At 43.8% G+C, this 18,437-nt stretch overlaps 1 protein-coding gene and 1 pseudogene across 1 annotated transcript; both read right to left on the bottom strand.

Annotated features, from left to right (window-relative positions):
* Positions 1 to 193: 193 nt before the first annotated feature.
* On the bottom strand, positions 194 to 4,101 carry LOC104990234 (cationic amino acid transporter 3-like; the record flags this gene model as incomplete). The annotated part of the gene is given in 9 exon segments (XM_010842231.1): positions 194 to 393; positions 581 to 683; positions 787 to 926; positions 1,097 to 1,319; positions 1,489 to 1,601; positions 1,803 to 1,980; positions 3,012 to 3,166; positions 3,735 to 3,789; positions 3,792 to 4,101. Coding segments are annotated over 9 exon segments (1,477 nt in total), but the record flags the coding sequence as incomplete, so codon positions are not given.
* A 10,187-nt stretch (positions 4,102 to 14,288) lies between these two features.
* LOC104990225 overlaps positions 14,289 to 18,437 on the bottom strand; it is a 6,793-nt pseudogene continuing 2,644 nt past the window's right edge.

Here is an 18,437-nt window from a genome sequence, read left to right as displayed (position 1 = left end):
AGGGTCAAGGAGAAGAACAGGTTGGACCCAGAAGACAAAGATGTCAGGACCTTGGGTCACACCCCTCCCCAGGTTGCCCACAGCAGGAAGGGCCATCATATCTCCAAGATTCCTCCTCAGCTAACAAAGACACAGAATCCCACTCTATCTTGTCAGTTTCAGAGTATAACCAGAGAGAAATCCCACTGCTCACCAAGTAGGAAGGCACATCCATAGACAATCTGGCCAGATTTCTGGGTGGGGATGGTGTTGATAGGGTCACACAGACTCTTCAGAATGTTTGAGGTTCCTCCTTCAGGTACGGATTCCAAAGGACTTCCTTCAATATCAGGCTTCATCTCAATTTTCTCCTCTGTTTTCTCCTGCTTGCTTAAATTCTGATCTTGCTGGTATCTTAATTAGAGGTATTAAAGCAATATTAACAGCAGCCCCTATTCATCCAACATCACACAGCCTATTCCACATCAGTCTTGCATTAAGCAGAGCAGGACATTTAGAAGACAGCATGAAGGCAGAAGATTACCTCCCCATCAATCCCCATGAGTCCATGGCCCCCAGTCAAGATGTAGTGGAGTCTCACCTGAGGACAAGACCAGAAAGAGCCACTAGGGAGTAAACAAGCAGGGTCCCGATTGACACAAGGTCCACAAGATCCCTGAACTCAAAAAGTAATGCCAGGATCCCTAGAATGAGGGCAGGAACAAGGTGGGAGAGACAGTGAGAAACCACTGGACATATGCAAGATAAGGAAGTTGACCAAAGACGGAGTGGGTTTTGTTTATTCACCTGCAAGGTTCCCAGAAGCCATGATGGCCATGACGGGGGTGCCTGTGCAATCATGGATCCAGGCAAGTCCCCGGAAAAGGAGCCCGTCCTCTGCCATTGCACAGATCAGTCGAGGCATGGTGAACATGATACCCAGGAGGCTGGGAGAGGAAATGGGGACACATGTGAGGACATGAAGAAACAGGAGAGACCAGGGCATCTGCTCCCTAGTCTACATGGGGCAAGGTGCCCTTCCCTCTTGTCTCTCAATCCCAAGGGCTGGGATACTGGAGCATCTGACAGTAGACGGGGAGAAAACCAAGACACTGACCTGGATGTAAGAGCACAGAGGGCGCCAATGATTACAACATATCTGGCAGCATCCCAGCCAACGTGGAGAAAAGCCTGTGGAAAGGGGCTGTCAGGATGAATCAGGTAGTAGGGCACCATGAGGGTGAGTGATGCCAAGACACCAAAATATGCCAAAAAACAGATGAAGAGCGTGATCATGATGCCCGAGGGGATGGAACGATCAGAATTTAGAGCTTCTTCCCCTGCAGGGAGAGTGGAAGTTCTGGGTCAGGAAAACACACTGAGGTGAAATCACAGAATCAAATTCCCTCTTGACATACAAATATAGTCTAACCTTCTACCGACCCTTACACCCAAGGGCAGCCCAAGCTGTGCCCACACCCCTGATGAGACACACAATGACCATGTTACCTCTAGTAGCAATGGAATCAAAGCCAAGAAATGCATAGAAACATGTAGCTGCTCCTTGGAGAATCCCTTCATAATCAAAGGGTACAAACCCTCCAGAACCCAGAGGACCCAAGCTACAGTGAAATAAGGAATGAAGGAGAAGGTGGGTGAGGTGAGTTCAGCCATCTCTACTGGACTCCTCCCTTAGTACCACAAGTCCCAGGCCCCAGTACCCTTGTCACCTGGATCCATCAGCCCATTTATCTCTAGTCTCCACCATATTCCCGTATCAGCACTCCCACAAGCGTTGCTATGACCAAGAGAACCCTCCTAACCTGGAGGTGTCACTGGATCCAGACGTGTTCAATGTGTAGTCCTGTTCTGTGAGCTTCCAGTTGTGCAGGTCTCCCTTAATGAAGCCAGAGAGGATGATGAAGATGAGAACCAGAATGTTGATGCCTGTGAACACTTTATTAACCAGGGCTGACTCACGAGCTCCCAGAACCTGCAGTCCTGCAGGAAAGATGGAACATGAAGCATATAAAATACTAAGCCCATAGATACGGAAGGCAGTCTAGTGGTATCTGGGAGTTAGGGCACTGGTGGTGATGGGCCGATGGACAGTAACTGCTCAGTGGGTGCAATGTGTCCTTTGGGGTGGTGAAAATGTTTGGAACCAGATGGAGGTGATGGTTACACAGCATTATGAATGTACTAACTCCCGCTGAATTGTACACTTTCAGATGGTCAATTTCTGACTGTGGCAACCCTCTCGTAATATAAACTTCTACCAAAGCATCTCATGTACACCTTAAATTTATACTGTGTTGTATTTGCATCTCAATAAAGCTGGGGAAAATAATAAAATGTTTTATTTTATGTTATTTTAATCTCCTCTCAATTAAAAACACATCTTTGGGGACTTCTCTTTTGGCCTAGTGTTTAAGAATTCGCCTTGCAATGCAATCCGTGGGTTCAGTCCCTTGTCAGGGAACTGATATCCCACATGCCTGGAAGCAGCCAAGCCTTCGAGTCCCAACTACTGAGCCCATGCACTTTGTGAGCCCGTGTGCCACAGAGAGTCTGTGTGCCACAACTAATTACCATTGCAGCCGAATAAATAAATAAAATTTTAATAGATATTTTTATTTAAAAAAACAACAACAATCACATCTTTGGTATCAGTACAGAGAATAAAATTATGGTCTAAGTAAATGATTCTCAGTTGGGGTGATTTGTCCACCATATGACATGTGGCAATGTCTGGAAATATTCTAATGTTCCCAGAGATGCTACTAAATACCCAACAAAGATTATTTTAAAAATCTGAAATGCACACCTCTAAATCTATGAATAATCTAGTCCAAATTGTCAATAATACCAAGAATGGGAAAGAATGGTCTGTGTCTTGCCTTCCTGTTTCTCATATCCCAGATGCTTCTTTTCAGTCCTAATCCCCCACCATTCTTCCATCCCAAGGCTTTCCCACCACAGCTTCCCCTCAATACCCCACTTTCCACATCCTATCATGGACTCCTTCTCACCTATTAACAGCAGTACTAGGCCCAGGGCAAAAAAATCTGGATACCTGGCCAAGAAGTAGGGCACTTGCAGGGAGAAAGTTTCCTGTAACACCTGAGAGATGTGGTTCCCAATCAGGTTGTCAAAGACATAGCTCCAGGCCCTGGACACACAGGCGGTGGCTGCAGCAACAGAAGAAGGAATATTCATTGACAAACATAAATCGGTTTCTAATACGGGATATATTTTGAGGGGAGGGGACTCCAAGCAAAATACTTAATCTCAAAGAGTCTCTTTTCATGGGTTGGGGAGGGCAGAGCCAGATGATCCACAAAATAAGTCAACTAATTAATATTCTAGGAGATCAATGTCACATGGAAAAATGTAACAGAAATTTGGGGTCAGAAGGGCTGGAAGGTGAGGGTTGAAATTTTAAATCCACATGTAAAGGAAAATCCCATGAATCCAGCAGCTGAGCAAAGACTTCAATACGGTAAAGGGATGAGCTTGTTGGACACGCCTCCCTTCTCACCCACTCCCTACAGTTCTCTTTCCTCTGGGTTCCTGGTCCATCATTTAAGAAAAACAAGATAGAGCTCAGTAGAATGACATTTTGGAATTTTCCTGCCACTATTATCCACTTCACCCCACAAGGTTAATAGTAAAGTTCTCATGAATGGGTGAAGACCTAAACCCCACCTCCTATCTCCTGATCTTAAGCTACGCACCTTCCCCCTCCCCACCATCTCACCAAGACATAGGACAGGATGAGGGTCCAGCCAATGATGAAGGCACACAATGTCCCACAGTGACATAGATGTAGAGATACGCAGTACCAGAGTGTGGTACCCAGGCTCCAAACTCAGCAAAGCAGAGACTAGACATCACACAGGACAGGGCAGCTACCAGGAAGCAGATGACGGTCGCTGGTCCAGCTCTCACTTTGGCCAATTAACCAGTCAGGATGTACACGCCAGCTCCAGGGGTACTGCCCACACCCAAGGCCACTAGGTCAAGGGTGTTAAGATAAGCTCTGGGTCTTTCTGCCCTGAGCTCCAGTGGATGCCTGCAGACCAGCTTTTCACCAAATTGGTCAACATACTGACGCAGCATCCTAGACATAGTTGAGGAGGTTACAGTCTGCAGAGAAAACAAGCCACAAAGCCATCAATAATATCTATCTCTCCTTGGCCATGAAAGTATAATTCTTCGAGTAATGGAGTTATAGGAAGCAGGAGGCAAAATAACACATCAAGTAAGTTCTGATTTCTGAGCTTTGGTTTCTACAAACATGAATAAAATCATTAATGTCTTTTAAATTTACTGAAAGTGTAAAAGGATTGAGGGGAGCAAAAGATGTCATATCAAAATGTTCCACATTACAGAATTGGACACTTAAAAATGCTTAAGATGGCAATTTTATGTCATGTGTACTTTACCACTATTAAAAAAAGTTGCTGCCAATGATAAATAATAGAGCCAGCTTCACAGAGTTGCTGGTTGTAGAAAGCCTCATGATAATTTAATATAAATCCCCATACAATCATCTCTGTGGTAATCAAAATCTGAGGATTCTTGAGTCCCTTACATTGTCCCCACATCCACAGAGGAGGAGCCTGCAGATACGGAGGCCAACAATATATAGGAGACTGACATCAATGGTCTACATATCATAAACCCTGTATAAGGGGAATCTTTAATATTGTTTGAAAGCTGGTCTGAAAGGAGTCTCAACCTCCAGATTTGATCCAATCTCTCCCACCCCAACCTCTTCTCTCACAAACACAAGAGGTCCCAGCTCCTGCTTTCATCTGGAAAATGGGTCTCTCCACCCTCAGGCTGAAGCCAGGCTGACTCCCCTGCACTCTGAGGTTGCACAGGTCTCTTTGGGAGGATGTGAACTCTGTGTCCATTCTCCTACAGAAGAGGGTGACCTGAGACTTACTGGATCCTTGGAGCAGAGCCTGGAGCACTGGGTCAGTCAGTGAGGCTGAGGTTAAGGTGTGCAGGGCTGAAGCTGAGACATATCTAAATACCAAAGCGGGGAGTTCTGAGCACAGAAGACAGTCCTCACCCCTGGGTTGTTGGGGTGGAGATGGGGCTGGGCGGGCGGGGGGCATCTGTGGTGTAGCTATCAGCCCTGACTCTTCTGTGGTTACCCTCAGGGGAGGTTCTGAGAGGTTTTTCTATTGCTATAAAATTTACAAAATTAACCATTTTTAAGTGTCCAGTTCAGTAATGTTAGGCACATTCATATTTTGTACAACCAAACTCCAGAACTTTTTCATCTTGCAAAACTTCAACTCTGTACTCATTCAACAATTCTCCCTTTCTCCTCCACAGTTCCTGGCAATCACCATTCTACTTTCTGTCTCTATGAATCTGAACACTCTAGGTACTTCATTTAAATGGAAGCACTCAATACTTGTTATTTCTTGCCAGGCTTATTTCACTTAGCAAAATGTCCACAAGTTTCATCCATGTTATAGCATATGTTGGAATTCCCTCCTTTAGTAATGCTGAATAATACTCTGTTATTTATACATACCACATTGGCTTAACTATTTCTTGATCAATGGGCACTTGAGTTGCTCTCAGGCTTTAGTTATTATGAATAATTCTGCTGTGAATATGAATGTACAAATATCTCTGCCAGAGTGTGCTTTCAATTCTTCTGGGTATATCTTCAGAAGTAGAATGCCAGATAACACGATTCTAAGGTTTTTACCTGTTTGTGACAGAGAAAACATTCACATATTGAGGTATGGGGAAGTCATTTTGGCTTATACATGGTTCATCTTGAACTTTGTGTAAACTAAGACAGCCTGTCTAACCCTCACAGCTCATCTGCTTTAACCAATGAGGTAAAGAATGTCTGTTTTGAAGATAAGGATGGGTAACTCCCTTCTCATGGCATCCATGTTAACACTCCCTGGGAGATAATGTTCCCTTCCCAGACACCAGGGTCCTGCTGTCTCGATGTCTATGTGCTAAGTCTGTCTCTTTTGAAACTTTGGAGGAATGTACTCTGTCATGTTGATGTGTGAGCTCTGTTTGCGTGAGGCATAAGACTGTGCTGGAAACCACGCTTCAGCAGAGCAGTTCCTCAGAGCTCTCAGAGAGGCTGCCTGCCTCACTGTAGTGCTCAGTTTGGCTCAAATAAAACTTTTTCTATTTCTAAGTAGATTTTTTTTTTTATTGATTGTTTCCGTGAACACAAGTTTATTCGATCATCAAGAACTCTGTTGTGGAGAAAAGGGAATGCTCTTGCACTGTTGGTGGGAATGTAAATTGATACAGCTACTGTGGAAGACGGTGTGGAGATTCCTTAAAAAACTAGGAGTAAAACCACCATGCTGTTAAGTCATTTCAGTCATGTCTGACTCTGTGTGACCCCATAGACGGCAGCCCACCAGGCTCTCCCATCCCTGGGATTCTCCAGGCAAGAACACTGGAGTGGATTGTCTTTTCCTTCTCCAGTGCATGAAAGTGAAAAGTAAAAGTGAAGTTGCTCAGTCATGTCCGATTCTTCATGACCCCATGGACTGCAGCCCACCAGGCTCCTCGGTCCATGGGATTTTCTAGGCGAGAGTACTGGAGTGGGGTGCCATTACCTTCTCCAAAACCACCATATGAACCAGCACTCCCACTGCTAGGCATATTACCCTGAGGAAACCAGGGTTGAAAAAGATACATGTATCCCATTGTTCATTGCAGCACAATTTACAATAACTAGAACATGGAAGCAACCTAGATGCCCACCCACAGATGAATGGATAAAGAAGTTGTGGTACATATACACAATGGAATATTACTCAGCCACAAAAAGGAACACATTTGAATCAGTTCTCATGAGGTGGATGAACCTAGAACCTATTATAAAGAGTGAAGTGAGTCAGAAAGAGAAAGATAAATACTGTATTCTAAAACATATATATGGAATCTAGAAAAACAATACTGAAGAATTTATTTACAGGGCAGCAATGGAGAAACAGACATAGAGAATAGACTTATGGACATGGGGAGAGGGGAGGAGAGGGTGAGATGTATGGAGAGAGTAACATGGAAACCTACATTACCATATGTAAAACAGATAGTCAACGGGAATTTGCTGTACGGCTCAGGAAACTCAAACAGGGGCTCTGTGTCAACCTAAAGGGGTGAGATGGGGAGGGAGATGGGAGGGAAAGTCAAGAGGGAGGGGAAATATGTATACCTATGGCTGATTCATGTTGAGGTTTGGCAAAAAGTAGCAAAATTCTGTAAAGCAATTATTCTTCAATAAAATAATAAATAAAAAAAAATGAACAAGAAGAACCATCAAAAAAAAAAAAAACCTGAAAACTAGGGGCTGTAAAACCAGGGACCCCACTCACAACCCTCCTCCCTTCCAGTGTTTCTACTTGACTTTGCACAGTCTGCCTGTGGCCTGAGACACTCCAGTGTGGGGAATCCCTAAGCCCTGCTGGGTGCCAGGAGAAGGGGAGCTTAAAATCTCTGGTGTTAATTCAAGCAATGGAAGCATTTAACAAGCATGGTGCCTGCATCCAGCCTTGTACTAAAGGATGGAAGAAGGAAGATAAAGGGGAGTGGGACTTGATCCTCTTCTTCAAGGTTCTCTGTTTGCTGGAAGAGCTGATCACGAAGACAGGGAAGGGAAACTGGATGTTAGAAATAAGGAGCACTACTTTTCCCAAGGAAAGAAAAACCCAGGAAAGGGAAGGGGAGTTGTGCAGTGAAGGGGCCACTGGTGAAGGGTTGACAAAATTATGATGTGTATCAAATGACCCAAATGCAAAATTAGTGGACACAAACCAGCAACATGGGATCTAAATGTACTAATTGGCTCATTAGCTTTTGAAAAACCAAGCACACAAGATGGAATGAAGTGACTTAGTCATTCAGTCGAGTCTGACTCTTCATGACCCTGTAGACTGTAGCCCACCAGGCTCCTCTGCTCATGGGATTCTCCAGTCAAGAATACTGGAGTGGGTCGCTCTTTGCTGCTTCGCGGGATCATCTCCATTCAGGGGTCGAACCCGGGTCTCTGGCATTGTAGGCTGATTCTCTACTGTCTGAGCCACCAGGGAAGACTTAACCTATTCTGAAAAGTTTTAGTTGGCTGTGTGGGGACCCACTCAAATCCCTAGAGTTGGTGGGAAGAGTATTTTAAAGGAAAATGTCTGAGGTGCAACAGTTACAGAAAGAAGCCTTCTCTTAACTTTCTTTATCTGACTGAAAGCAGAAAATTCTGGGAAATCAGGCTGTAAGAAACTCCCTGCTTGGGGAAGGGCCACTCCTAAGAAGATAAAGGTGAGTAAACCTATGACGCTAATTCCCCTCTCCTGGAGTTTCATAGCCTGAAGAAGGGGGAAAGACTATTGACATCTGCAAAGACCAACATTATTACAAGGTTTTTCATCTCCTGTTTGTTGTCTCAACCTGTCTTTCTTTCCTAAAGAAACCCATTTGTTTTTTCCAACAAGCCTGTAACTTTAATCATTTAGGACAGGAGTCCCCATACCCCTGACCATAGATCACTAACAGCCTGTTTGGAATTGAGGAGCACAACAGGAGGTGAGTGGCAGGCCAGCAAGCAAGGCATTGTCTGTATTTACAGCTGCTCCCCACCACTCAAATTGCTGCCTGAGCTCCACCTCCTGTCAGATTAGCAGCAGCATTAGGTTCTTATAGGAGCACAAATACTACTGTGAGCTGTGCTTGTGAGGGACCTAGGTTGCATGCTACTTATGAGAATCTAATGGCTGATCACCTGAGGTGGAGCTGAGGTGGTGATCCTAGCACTGGGGAGCGGCTGTAAATACAGTTTATCATTAGTAGAGAGGCTTGACTGCACAGATAACGTAAGAAATCAATTGCTTGCATACTCATCTCGAAACTCTGTCAGAGAGTAGCAAGTAACAATTAACCTGCATCTGGTGGCAGGCTTTAAGTCAGATCTCAACACTTACTTTAGTCTGCACATGGCCTGCCCATTATTTTATTTACCACTTCCATCCATGCCTCTTTCCTGAACTATGCACTTGTTTTACAGTTGTCACAGTTTAGGTAAGTCCACAAGCTAACACTAGCCAAAATGAGTTATAAACAAACATTGCTGGAGAGCTTCTTTGAAAAGGGAGAATGACCGACCCAATGATGGGACAGCATGATAAGACTGTCAACAAAAAGAAAGCTGCATTTAAGATAAAATGCCAAGAGTCCTACTCAAATTATGGGTTTATTGCAACAGGTGATTCACATTCTCCAAGTCCTTTTTGTATAATAGTCCTCTCCAACAAAGCCATGAAAGCTTCAAAACTGCTTCACCACATGGAAACTAAGCACTCTACATTAAAAGATAAGCCTTTGGAGTTTTTCAAAAGAAAAAAAAAAAACAACCATGAACAACAAAAGCAATTATTGAAGCCCACCACTTCATTAAATATGTCCACACTGAGAGCATCATTGTTGGTGGCTAACTGCATTGCTAAAGCTAAGAAGCCCTTAAGCAATGGTGAATCCTGTCTGCTGCTAAGGATGGAGCTTCTCTGATGGCTCAGCGGTAAAGAATCCACCCGTTAATGCAGGAGATAAGGGTTTGATCCCTGGGTCAGGAAGATCCCTTGGAGAAGGAAATGGCAACCCACTCCAGGTTTCTTGCCTGGCAAATTCCATGGACAGAGGAGCCCGGAGGGCTATGGTCCATGGGGTGGCAAAAGAGTAGGACACAATTGAGCACAAGCACAAGCTGTTAAGGGCATTTGTTGTGAACTTTTAGGAGAGGCTGCAGTTCAAAAGGTGGCACATGTTCCTCTTTTGGCTGGCACCATAAGAAGATGAATGGATGAAACAGCAGAGACTATCAAGGCACAATTGTTAGAGAGGATTAATAAGTCGCTGTGGTACGCAGTCCTGGTTGACAAGTCTACCGATGTTGATAACAAGGCAAAACGCTTGTTTATGGGCAATTTATTTTTCAGGAAGATGTGCATGAGGATATGTTATGTGCACTTTTGTTGCCAACCAACTCCATGGTTGCAAAATTACTCAAATCTTTGAATGTTTACAGATCAGGAAAACTGAATTGGTCATTTTGTATTAATATATGCACAGGCAGAGCAGCTGCCGTGACTGGACCGATTTCTGGTTTCATTACTTGGGTCAAAGAGGTCGCTTCTGAATGTAGATCTTTGCACTGTATCCTCCATAGAGAAATGCTGACGAGCCAGAGAACGTCACCTGAACTTAACAACGTATTGCAGGATGTGATTAAAATTATCAACGAATTGATGTTCATGCCCTTAACTCACATCTATTCACACGGTTCTGTGAGGAGATGCATACAGAGCACACGTCTTCTTTTATACACAGAAATGAGAAAGCTAAAGGTAGATCACAGGCCAGCATTTCTGAGTTATGAGAGCTGCTCCAGAGATTTTTTTAAGAAAATCAGTCACCACTGCTAACACATTTCAGTGTCACAGAATGGGTCGCAAAACTTCCTTACTTGTGTCACATACTCAACCTGCTTAATAAACTCAATCTGTCACTTCTGAGAATGACAAGTGTGTTGAAGTAGGCAGGTAAAGTGGCTGCATTCAAAGCCAAACTGGAATTACAGGGGAGACTAGTGAGCATTGGGGTTTTTGACATGTTTCAAACATTAGCAGAGGTTTTGAAAGAGACTGAGCCAGGACCTTCTTTCTTCCAGCTGGTGCACGATCACCCATGTCAGCTTTCAAGAGTTTGAGCATTATCTCCCAACCACAGAAGACCTCTGAACCGGGAAGGAATGGATCTGTGACTCATCTGTGAGTAAGCCAGGTGAATCGACTTTGTCCATGCTAGAAGAGGATCAACTGCTTGAGATCACAGATGATGGTGCCCTTAAAAGTATGTTTGAGACAACTTCAAATTTCCATATGTTCTGGGTTAAAGTCAAAGTGGAATATCCTGAGATTGCTGCAAACGCACCGAGAAAAGTCTGCTTCCATTTCCAACATCCTATCTTTGGGAAGCAGAGTTTTCAGCAGTGACAACAATCAAAATGAGATTATGGAGTAGCCGGACATAAGCAACACACTAGGGTGTCACTGTCTCCCATCAGCCCTAGATGGGACCGTCTAGTTGCAGGAAGACAAGCTCAGGACTCCCACTGATTCTGCCTTATGGCAAATTGTGTAATTATTTCCTTGTATATCGCAATGTAATAATAACAGAAATAAAGTGCATAGTTAGTGTAATCCGCTTGAGTCATCTCCAAACCATCCTCTCCCAAGGGAAAACTGTCTTCCATGAAACTGGTCCCGGGTGCCAAAAAGGTTAGGGACTGCAGCGTTAACCAATTCAGCCAATAAGAATAATTTTAAAAACTCCTTTATAACTTACCATGAGACCTACACCCGTCACTTCATGATTTTCATACAAAAGTGAGAGTCCAGATCAAGGGAAGACATTCTCACCTTACAGAACCCCTTCACCACCTTCCTTTCCCCTTCCCAATTTTTCCCTGTATTTTGTTTCTCCTGCAAAATGATCTGGCCAGAACCACTCATAGATTAGACGTGGCTTTAAAGACTCATTTTCCATCCCAAGTAGTTTAACTAAATATTTTTTCCCAAGCAAATATTGCACACTCCCTTTGATAGCATCTTGTAAATAAAATTTTCTCCATCTTGGGATACTTGAAACATTACATATACATGACATTCTTTCATTGTATATGTCATCTAATAATACTGACACTCACTGTTTTCAAGACACTGGTTTGGCTACTGGGAAGAAAATGGTAGTCAAATATTTTGTGGGCTGACTGTGTCTCCTTGCTCTCAAATTCATATGTGATGTCCAGACTCTGAGGACCTTAGAATATGACTGTATTTGGTGATAGCACCTTAAAGACATAATTAAGCTTAAAGAAGGCCATTAGAAGAGGTCCTACCTTGTGTCACTAATGTTACAAGAAGAGATAAGAATGCAGAGAGCATAAGCAGAGAACAGGGGTGAGAGATTTAGCAAATAGAATTAAAAGACACCTAGATAGAGTGAAAAGTGAAATTCAGATACACAATAAACCTTATGAAATATATATAATATATATTTTATGTATATATTATATGTGTATTAATTATACAGTACATATTTCATTTTATTTTTATTTTTCTGGTCGTGCTGTGCAGCATGTGGGATCTTAGTTCCCTGACCTGTGCTCCCTAGATTGAACCTGTGCTCCCTGCAGTGGAAACACAGTCTTAACCACTGGACCACCAGAGAAGTCCCAACATATACGTATTTTAATATGCATAGACACAGGCAAATGTACAGGCACACCTGGCTTTATTATGGTTTGCAAATACTGCATTTTTACAAATTGAAGGTTTATAGCTACTTTATGTTGTCAATAGATGCTTAGTATTATTTTGGCAAAAACTTTTTTTTTTAAATTAAGGCATATGCATTGTTTTTTGGACAGAATTCTGTGTACACTGAGTAGAATACAGTGTAGTGTGATCATAACTTTTATACACACTGGAAAACAAAAAAATTTTCCTCTTATTGCCAATTCTCTTTATTGGGGAAGTTTGGAAGTAAACCAGCAATATCTCCAAGATATGCCTGTATGGGTGATATCATTTAGTTAATGAGTTAATGTCCAGTTTGGGTCATATCATTTAATTGTTACAGGAACTGCACCACTTTTCTCTCTTGGAAAACTCTCCATATTCTGGTTTGGCTGATTATGTTTTTAGTTAAAATGTGAGTCTATCTCTCATGTCTGCTATGAGCTGGTGGCTGATCTAGAGGCTTGATGACTTTCTGACTCAACTTTTCATCAGGGCTGTGTTCTGGGCGGTGTTCTGTGTTGCCTGTTACAGCACACTGGGTAACACGGGGTATCTGGTTGTCCCCCAGCAGTAAGGGAAGAGCAGCAATCAGGTGATGTCAGCCTCTTCCATCACAGTCTCACCTGACAGTTTCAGTCTCCATTGTTTCCTAAGTCTGTAATTTCACTAGGTCCTTCAAGATACTGATTTTCCTAATTCTGTTCATCCTCCTCCATCTGGTTTTAATTCATCTAATAACTTTTTATTTCAGTATCGTGTCTTCCATCACTCCTTCACTCTACTTCGGGTGTTCATTCCCACAAACAACACTATACTCTGTTATTACCAACATCTTCAATGTCCATAATCTCAATTTCAAGCATTCTGTCTTACAGCAACGGCTTTTTATATTGTCCCTCCAGTTTTACTTCTTATCTTTTAGTCCCTCTCGACTGTAACCATTTATTAACCAACCATTACTTCCCATCCCTTACTCTTGCCTCTGGCAATGCAGGGTGTTTCATTTTTGTTTCTGTTTTTCAATTAAGAACTTTATCTGTTCAACTCTACTGTGCAACTCTAAAGTCTGTGACAGAAAAGTAAAGAAAAATGATTATTTACCCAATGTCATACTACATCTTGGTCACCAAGGAAAAAGATAAAAATAACCTTTTCCCTCTATCATTATGAAATGATCCACTTTATTTTCTTTTTCTTAAAGTCTACTTTGGATATTAATATGACTGTGCAAGCTTTTTTTGGTTACTGTTTTCACAATGTATCTCTTACCTTACTTTTACATCCAACATATTTGTGTCCTAATACATAAAGTGCAACTCTTGACACAAGATATAGTTACCTGTGTTTTTTCCCCATGTTGCCATCTCTGTGTTTTTACTGGAAATTGGCACACGATGCTTCTTATGTGCCAGTTAATATTTTATTTCTTCTGTTGGTTGCAGGTTACATTTTTTGGACTGTGTGAAAATTCATCTTGCTGTATGCTTATGAAACATGGACTTTTCTGTATGTATATTATGCTTTGAAAAGTTTACTTTAAAACTGTATAACATTTAAGTCATTGTGTCCACTGGCAATGTATGCTATGCTATGCTATGCTAAGTCACTTCAGTCATGTCTGACTCTGTGTGACCCCACAGATGGCAACCCTCCAGGCTCCCCCGTCCCTGGGATTCTCCAGGCAAGAACACTGGAGTGGGTTGCCGTTTCCTTCTCCAGTGCATGAAAGTGAAAAGTGAAAGTGAAGTCACTCAGTCGTGTCCAACTCTTAGCGACCCCATGGACTGCAGCCTACCAGGCTTCTCCGTCCATGGGATTTTCCAGGCAAGAGCAATGTATACAGGATTCTAAATACATCCCACATTCACACTCCCATAGAGGCTCAAAGTACCCTTTGAACCAGCAGATCTTCCAGGGCATGGAGGGATTCCACACAACATCGATGTCCTTTGGTTAAGATGAACCAGCACCAGGGATGTTTTTGTCCAGATTCTGGGTGGTGGAGGCTGGTGGCTGTGGCTCATTGTTCTCCAAGCTGTGTCAGATCCCATATCCTAAGTATGTGACAGATCCTAGTAGGGAAATGAGACAGTGAGAAGGGAAAGTAGGTGCTCTCCTCACTTACAAATGCCCAGTAGGTCTCCTATTATGGTATCTGACACAGTTTAGGAGAGAGGTAGCAGGGAGATGGTTGGGTTCAGTCACTTAAGGGGTCTCATTTTCCAAGAAAACCACTTACCAATCACATTCCTGACCCCAAATAGGGCCCAGGTCCCAGACGCCATCTGCATCGTCAGGTAAACATTCATGAAGATGCTGACCAGTGGGAGGACAGCCAGAGCAGGGACCTGTGGGCAGAGTCAGTTCATCCCTGAACACAGCCCAGACATCTGAAAGACCCTACCCCATGTGGGTGGGACAAGTTCAGTCCAATTCAGGCTGTGTGTTCAGTGCCTACTGAGATAGTGTATGTATAGCACTGAGTGTGGATCAAGGAAGAGTTCATTAGTTTTAATAACTGCCCTCATTCCTGGTCCAGCAAATGATGTTCAGGGTTCGAAGCACGCAGACTTCATTCACTCAAGGTGGACACTTTGGACACATAGGGTCACCTACCCTGAATGGAAGAGGAGAGGGGTCCTGGGGCTGCCTCCAGATGATGACCGTGACCCCAGTGATGAGCAGCAGCAGCAGCACAGCCACTGTTGTGAGCACGGGGTCTCCAGAGAACACCTGGCTGGGCCACTGGTCCAGGACCAGGCTCAGGATTATCAGCAGGAGAACTGCAAGGGTTAAGGTGGAGGAGAACAGGCTGGACCCAGAAGACACAGATGTCAGGACCTCGGGTCACACCCCTCCCCAGGCTGCCCACCTCAGGAAGGGCCATCATATCTCCAAGACACCTCAGCTGACAGAAAAGACACATTCCCTCCACATACCATCCATTTCAGAAAATTACCAAAGAGAAATCCCACTGCTCACCAAGCAGGAAGGCACATCCATAGACAATCTGGCCAGATTTCTGGGTGTGTGTGGGGGGGGTGGATAGGGTCACATAGTCTCTTTAGAATCCATGAGGTTCCTGCTTCTGGTACAGGGTCCAAAGAACTCGTGTCACATTCACAAATCTCAATTTCATTTTTTGCTTTCTCATTCTTGCTTACGTTCTGGTCTGGCTGGTATCTGAATTAGAGGTATGACGGCAGTGTTAATAGTAGCCCCTATTCATCCAACATCAGACAGTCTAGTTCATCTCTTTCCCAGCTTAACCATAGCAGAAAATTTAGAAGGCAGCATGAAGGCAGAAGAGAATTACCTTCCCATCAATCCCCTCAATGTCAGGACCCCCAGTCAAGGTGTCGTGGGGTCTCACCTGAGAACAAGAACAGAAAAAGCCACCACGATGTAAGCGAGCAGGGTCCCAATTGAAGAGAGCTCCACAAGGTCACTGAGCTCAAAGAGTAATGCCATGACCGCTAAAATTGGGGCAAAAACACAGTGAAGAAAGAGTGAGAAACCAGTGGGAATATCCAAGCTAAGAAAACTGATCAAAGAAGAAATGAGCATTACTTATTTACCTGCAAGAATTCCAGAAACCAAGGTGGCTTTGACAGTGGTACGGGTGTGGGTGTAGATCCAGGCAAGTCCCGGAAAAGGAGCCCGTCATCTGCCATTGAGTAGATCGCATGAGGCATAGGGAACAAGACACCCACTAGGCTAGAAGAGAAAATGGAAACACATGTGAGGACGTGGACACTGTTCCCTAGTCTTCGTGCCTTTCCCTCTTGTCTCTCAATCCTTAGGGCTAAGATACTTCTTAATTTGGCAGTGACTTGGATGAAAGAGCACAGAGGGTGCCAACAGCCACAACATATCTGGCAGGGTCCCACCCAACATGGAAAAAAGCATGCGGCAAGGGGCTCACAGGGTGAATCAGGTAGTAGGGCACCATGAAGGTGAGCACCGCTGAGACACCAGAGTACGCCAGAAAGCAGATGAAGATCATGATCATGATGCTCAAGGGGATGGAACAAAGAGGATTTAGGGCTCCTCCCCCTGCAACAGTGGTGGAGGTCAGTAAAAGCACCGGGGTGAAAACAAAAAATCAATATCTTCTTGCATCTCCAAAAGCTAACTGACCTACTACTAGCCCCTGTGCCCAAGGGCAGCCCACACTGTACCCACATCCCTCATGGGACACACAGTGACCTTGTTACCTGTAGTGGCAATGATGTCAAAACCAAGAAAAGCAGAGACACATGTTGCTGCTCCATGGAGAATCCCTTCAAAGCCAAAAGGCAGAAACCCTCCAGAACCCAGAGGTCCCAAGCTATGGTGAGAGAAGGAATGAGGAAAAAATTTAGTTGAGGTGTGTCAGCCATCTGTACTGGAATCCTTAGTTAATACTAAGGATTATTAGTATTAATAATAATAAGGACACTTAGTTAATACTAAGTCCTGGGCTCCAGGTCCCCCTTCACTGGATCTGTTATCCCAGGTCTCTTTAGTCCCCATCATAGTCTCAGCCCTGTGTACCCCTACAAGCATTACTATGGACAAGAGGACCCTCCTAACCTATAGGTGTCATTGCATCCAGATGTGTTCGATCTGTAGTCCTGTTCTGTGAGGTTCCAGTTGTGCAGGTCTCCCTTAATGAAGCCAGAGACGATGATGAAGATGAGAACCGAAATGTTGATGCCTGTGAACAGTTTAGTAACCAGGGCTGACTGACGAGCTCCCAGAATCAGTACTCCTGTGGAAAGATGGACTATGAAACATCCAAAGTAACCAAATCCACAGACACAGAAGGAAAACTAGTAGTTTTCAGAGGCTTGAGTTTGTGTAGGCGGGAGATAGACAGAGACTGCTCAGTGGTTACGGGGTTTCCTTCTGTTGTGATGAAAATGCTTGGACCAGAGGGAGATGACGGTTGTACAACATTGTGAACATGGTAAGTGACACTGAGCTGTGCACTTTCAGATGGTTAATTTCTTACTGTGGCCATCATCTCACAACAAACACATCAATCAAATCATCTCTTTCTACATCTTAAAATTATATAATATCGTACGTCAAAAATAGCTCAATACATCTGGGGGAATATAGTAAAATGGTTCATTTTATTTTGTGTGAATTTCAAACAAACATCTTCAGTCTCAGGACAAGAAAGGAATTTGCAAGTCTAAGTAAAAGATTGCCAGGTGGGGGTGATTTTGTTTCCCAAGAGACATTTGGCAATGTCCGGAGACATTCTGATTGTTGCAGTTTGTGGGGGTCATTATTATCCTGTGAGCAAAGGGCAGGGATGCTATTCAAAATCTGACAATGATTAAAAACAAACCCTAAAATGATCAGGACAGCTCCCTCCCACCAAAGAATGATCCAGCCCAAATTGCTGATAATGCCAAAGGTGGGAAACAACAGTCTGTGTTGTGTCTTCCTTCCTCTCTTATCTCAGACCCTTCATTCCAGTCCTAATTCCCCCACTAGTCTGGAGCCCCAAGCCTTCTGCAGCCAAGTTCCCAGTTCCCCCCATCCCACATCCCGCTCTTCTCATCCTATCTCTGACCCCGTCTCACCCATAAGCAGCAGCACCAGGGCCAGTGCCAAAAAGTCTGGGTACGTGGCCAGGTAGGCAGGCATATACTGAGAGAAAACCCTCTGTAATGCCTGAGAGATGTGGTTCTTCCCAGTGAGGCTGTCAAAGGCATAGCTCCAGGCCCTGGAAACACTGCGGTGCCTGCAGTGGTAGAAGCGTGAACATTCATTGACAGATATAAGTTGAACCTTCAATTTGCACCATGGGATGTATTTTGAGGGAAAAAGTATACAAAATACCAAATCTCATTCCTTAAAAAACTGGAAATAGAACTGCCTTATGATCCAGCAATCCCACTGCTGGGCATACACACTGAGGAAACCAGAAGGGAAAGAGACACGTGTACCCCAATGTTCATCGCAGCACTGTTTATAATAGCCAAGACATGGAAGCAACCTAGATGTCCATCAGCAGATGAATGGATAAGAAAGCTGTGGTACATATACACAATGGAGTATTACTCAGCCATTAAAAAGAATACATTTGAATCAGTTCTGATGAGG

This window comes from Bison bison, unplaced genomic scaffold (assembly GCF_000754665.1).
Source record: "Bison bison bison isolate TAMUID 2011002044 unplaced genomic scaffold, Bison_UMD1.0 scf7180017847228, whole genome shotgun sequence".
NCBI classification, from domain to species: domain Eukaryota; kingdom Metazoa; phylum Chordata; class Mammalia; order Artiodactyla; family Bovidae; genus Bison; species Bison bison.
Note: the sequence above shows the minus strand (reverse complement) of the source record. Positions and strands in the feature narration are given on the sequence as shown.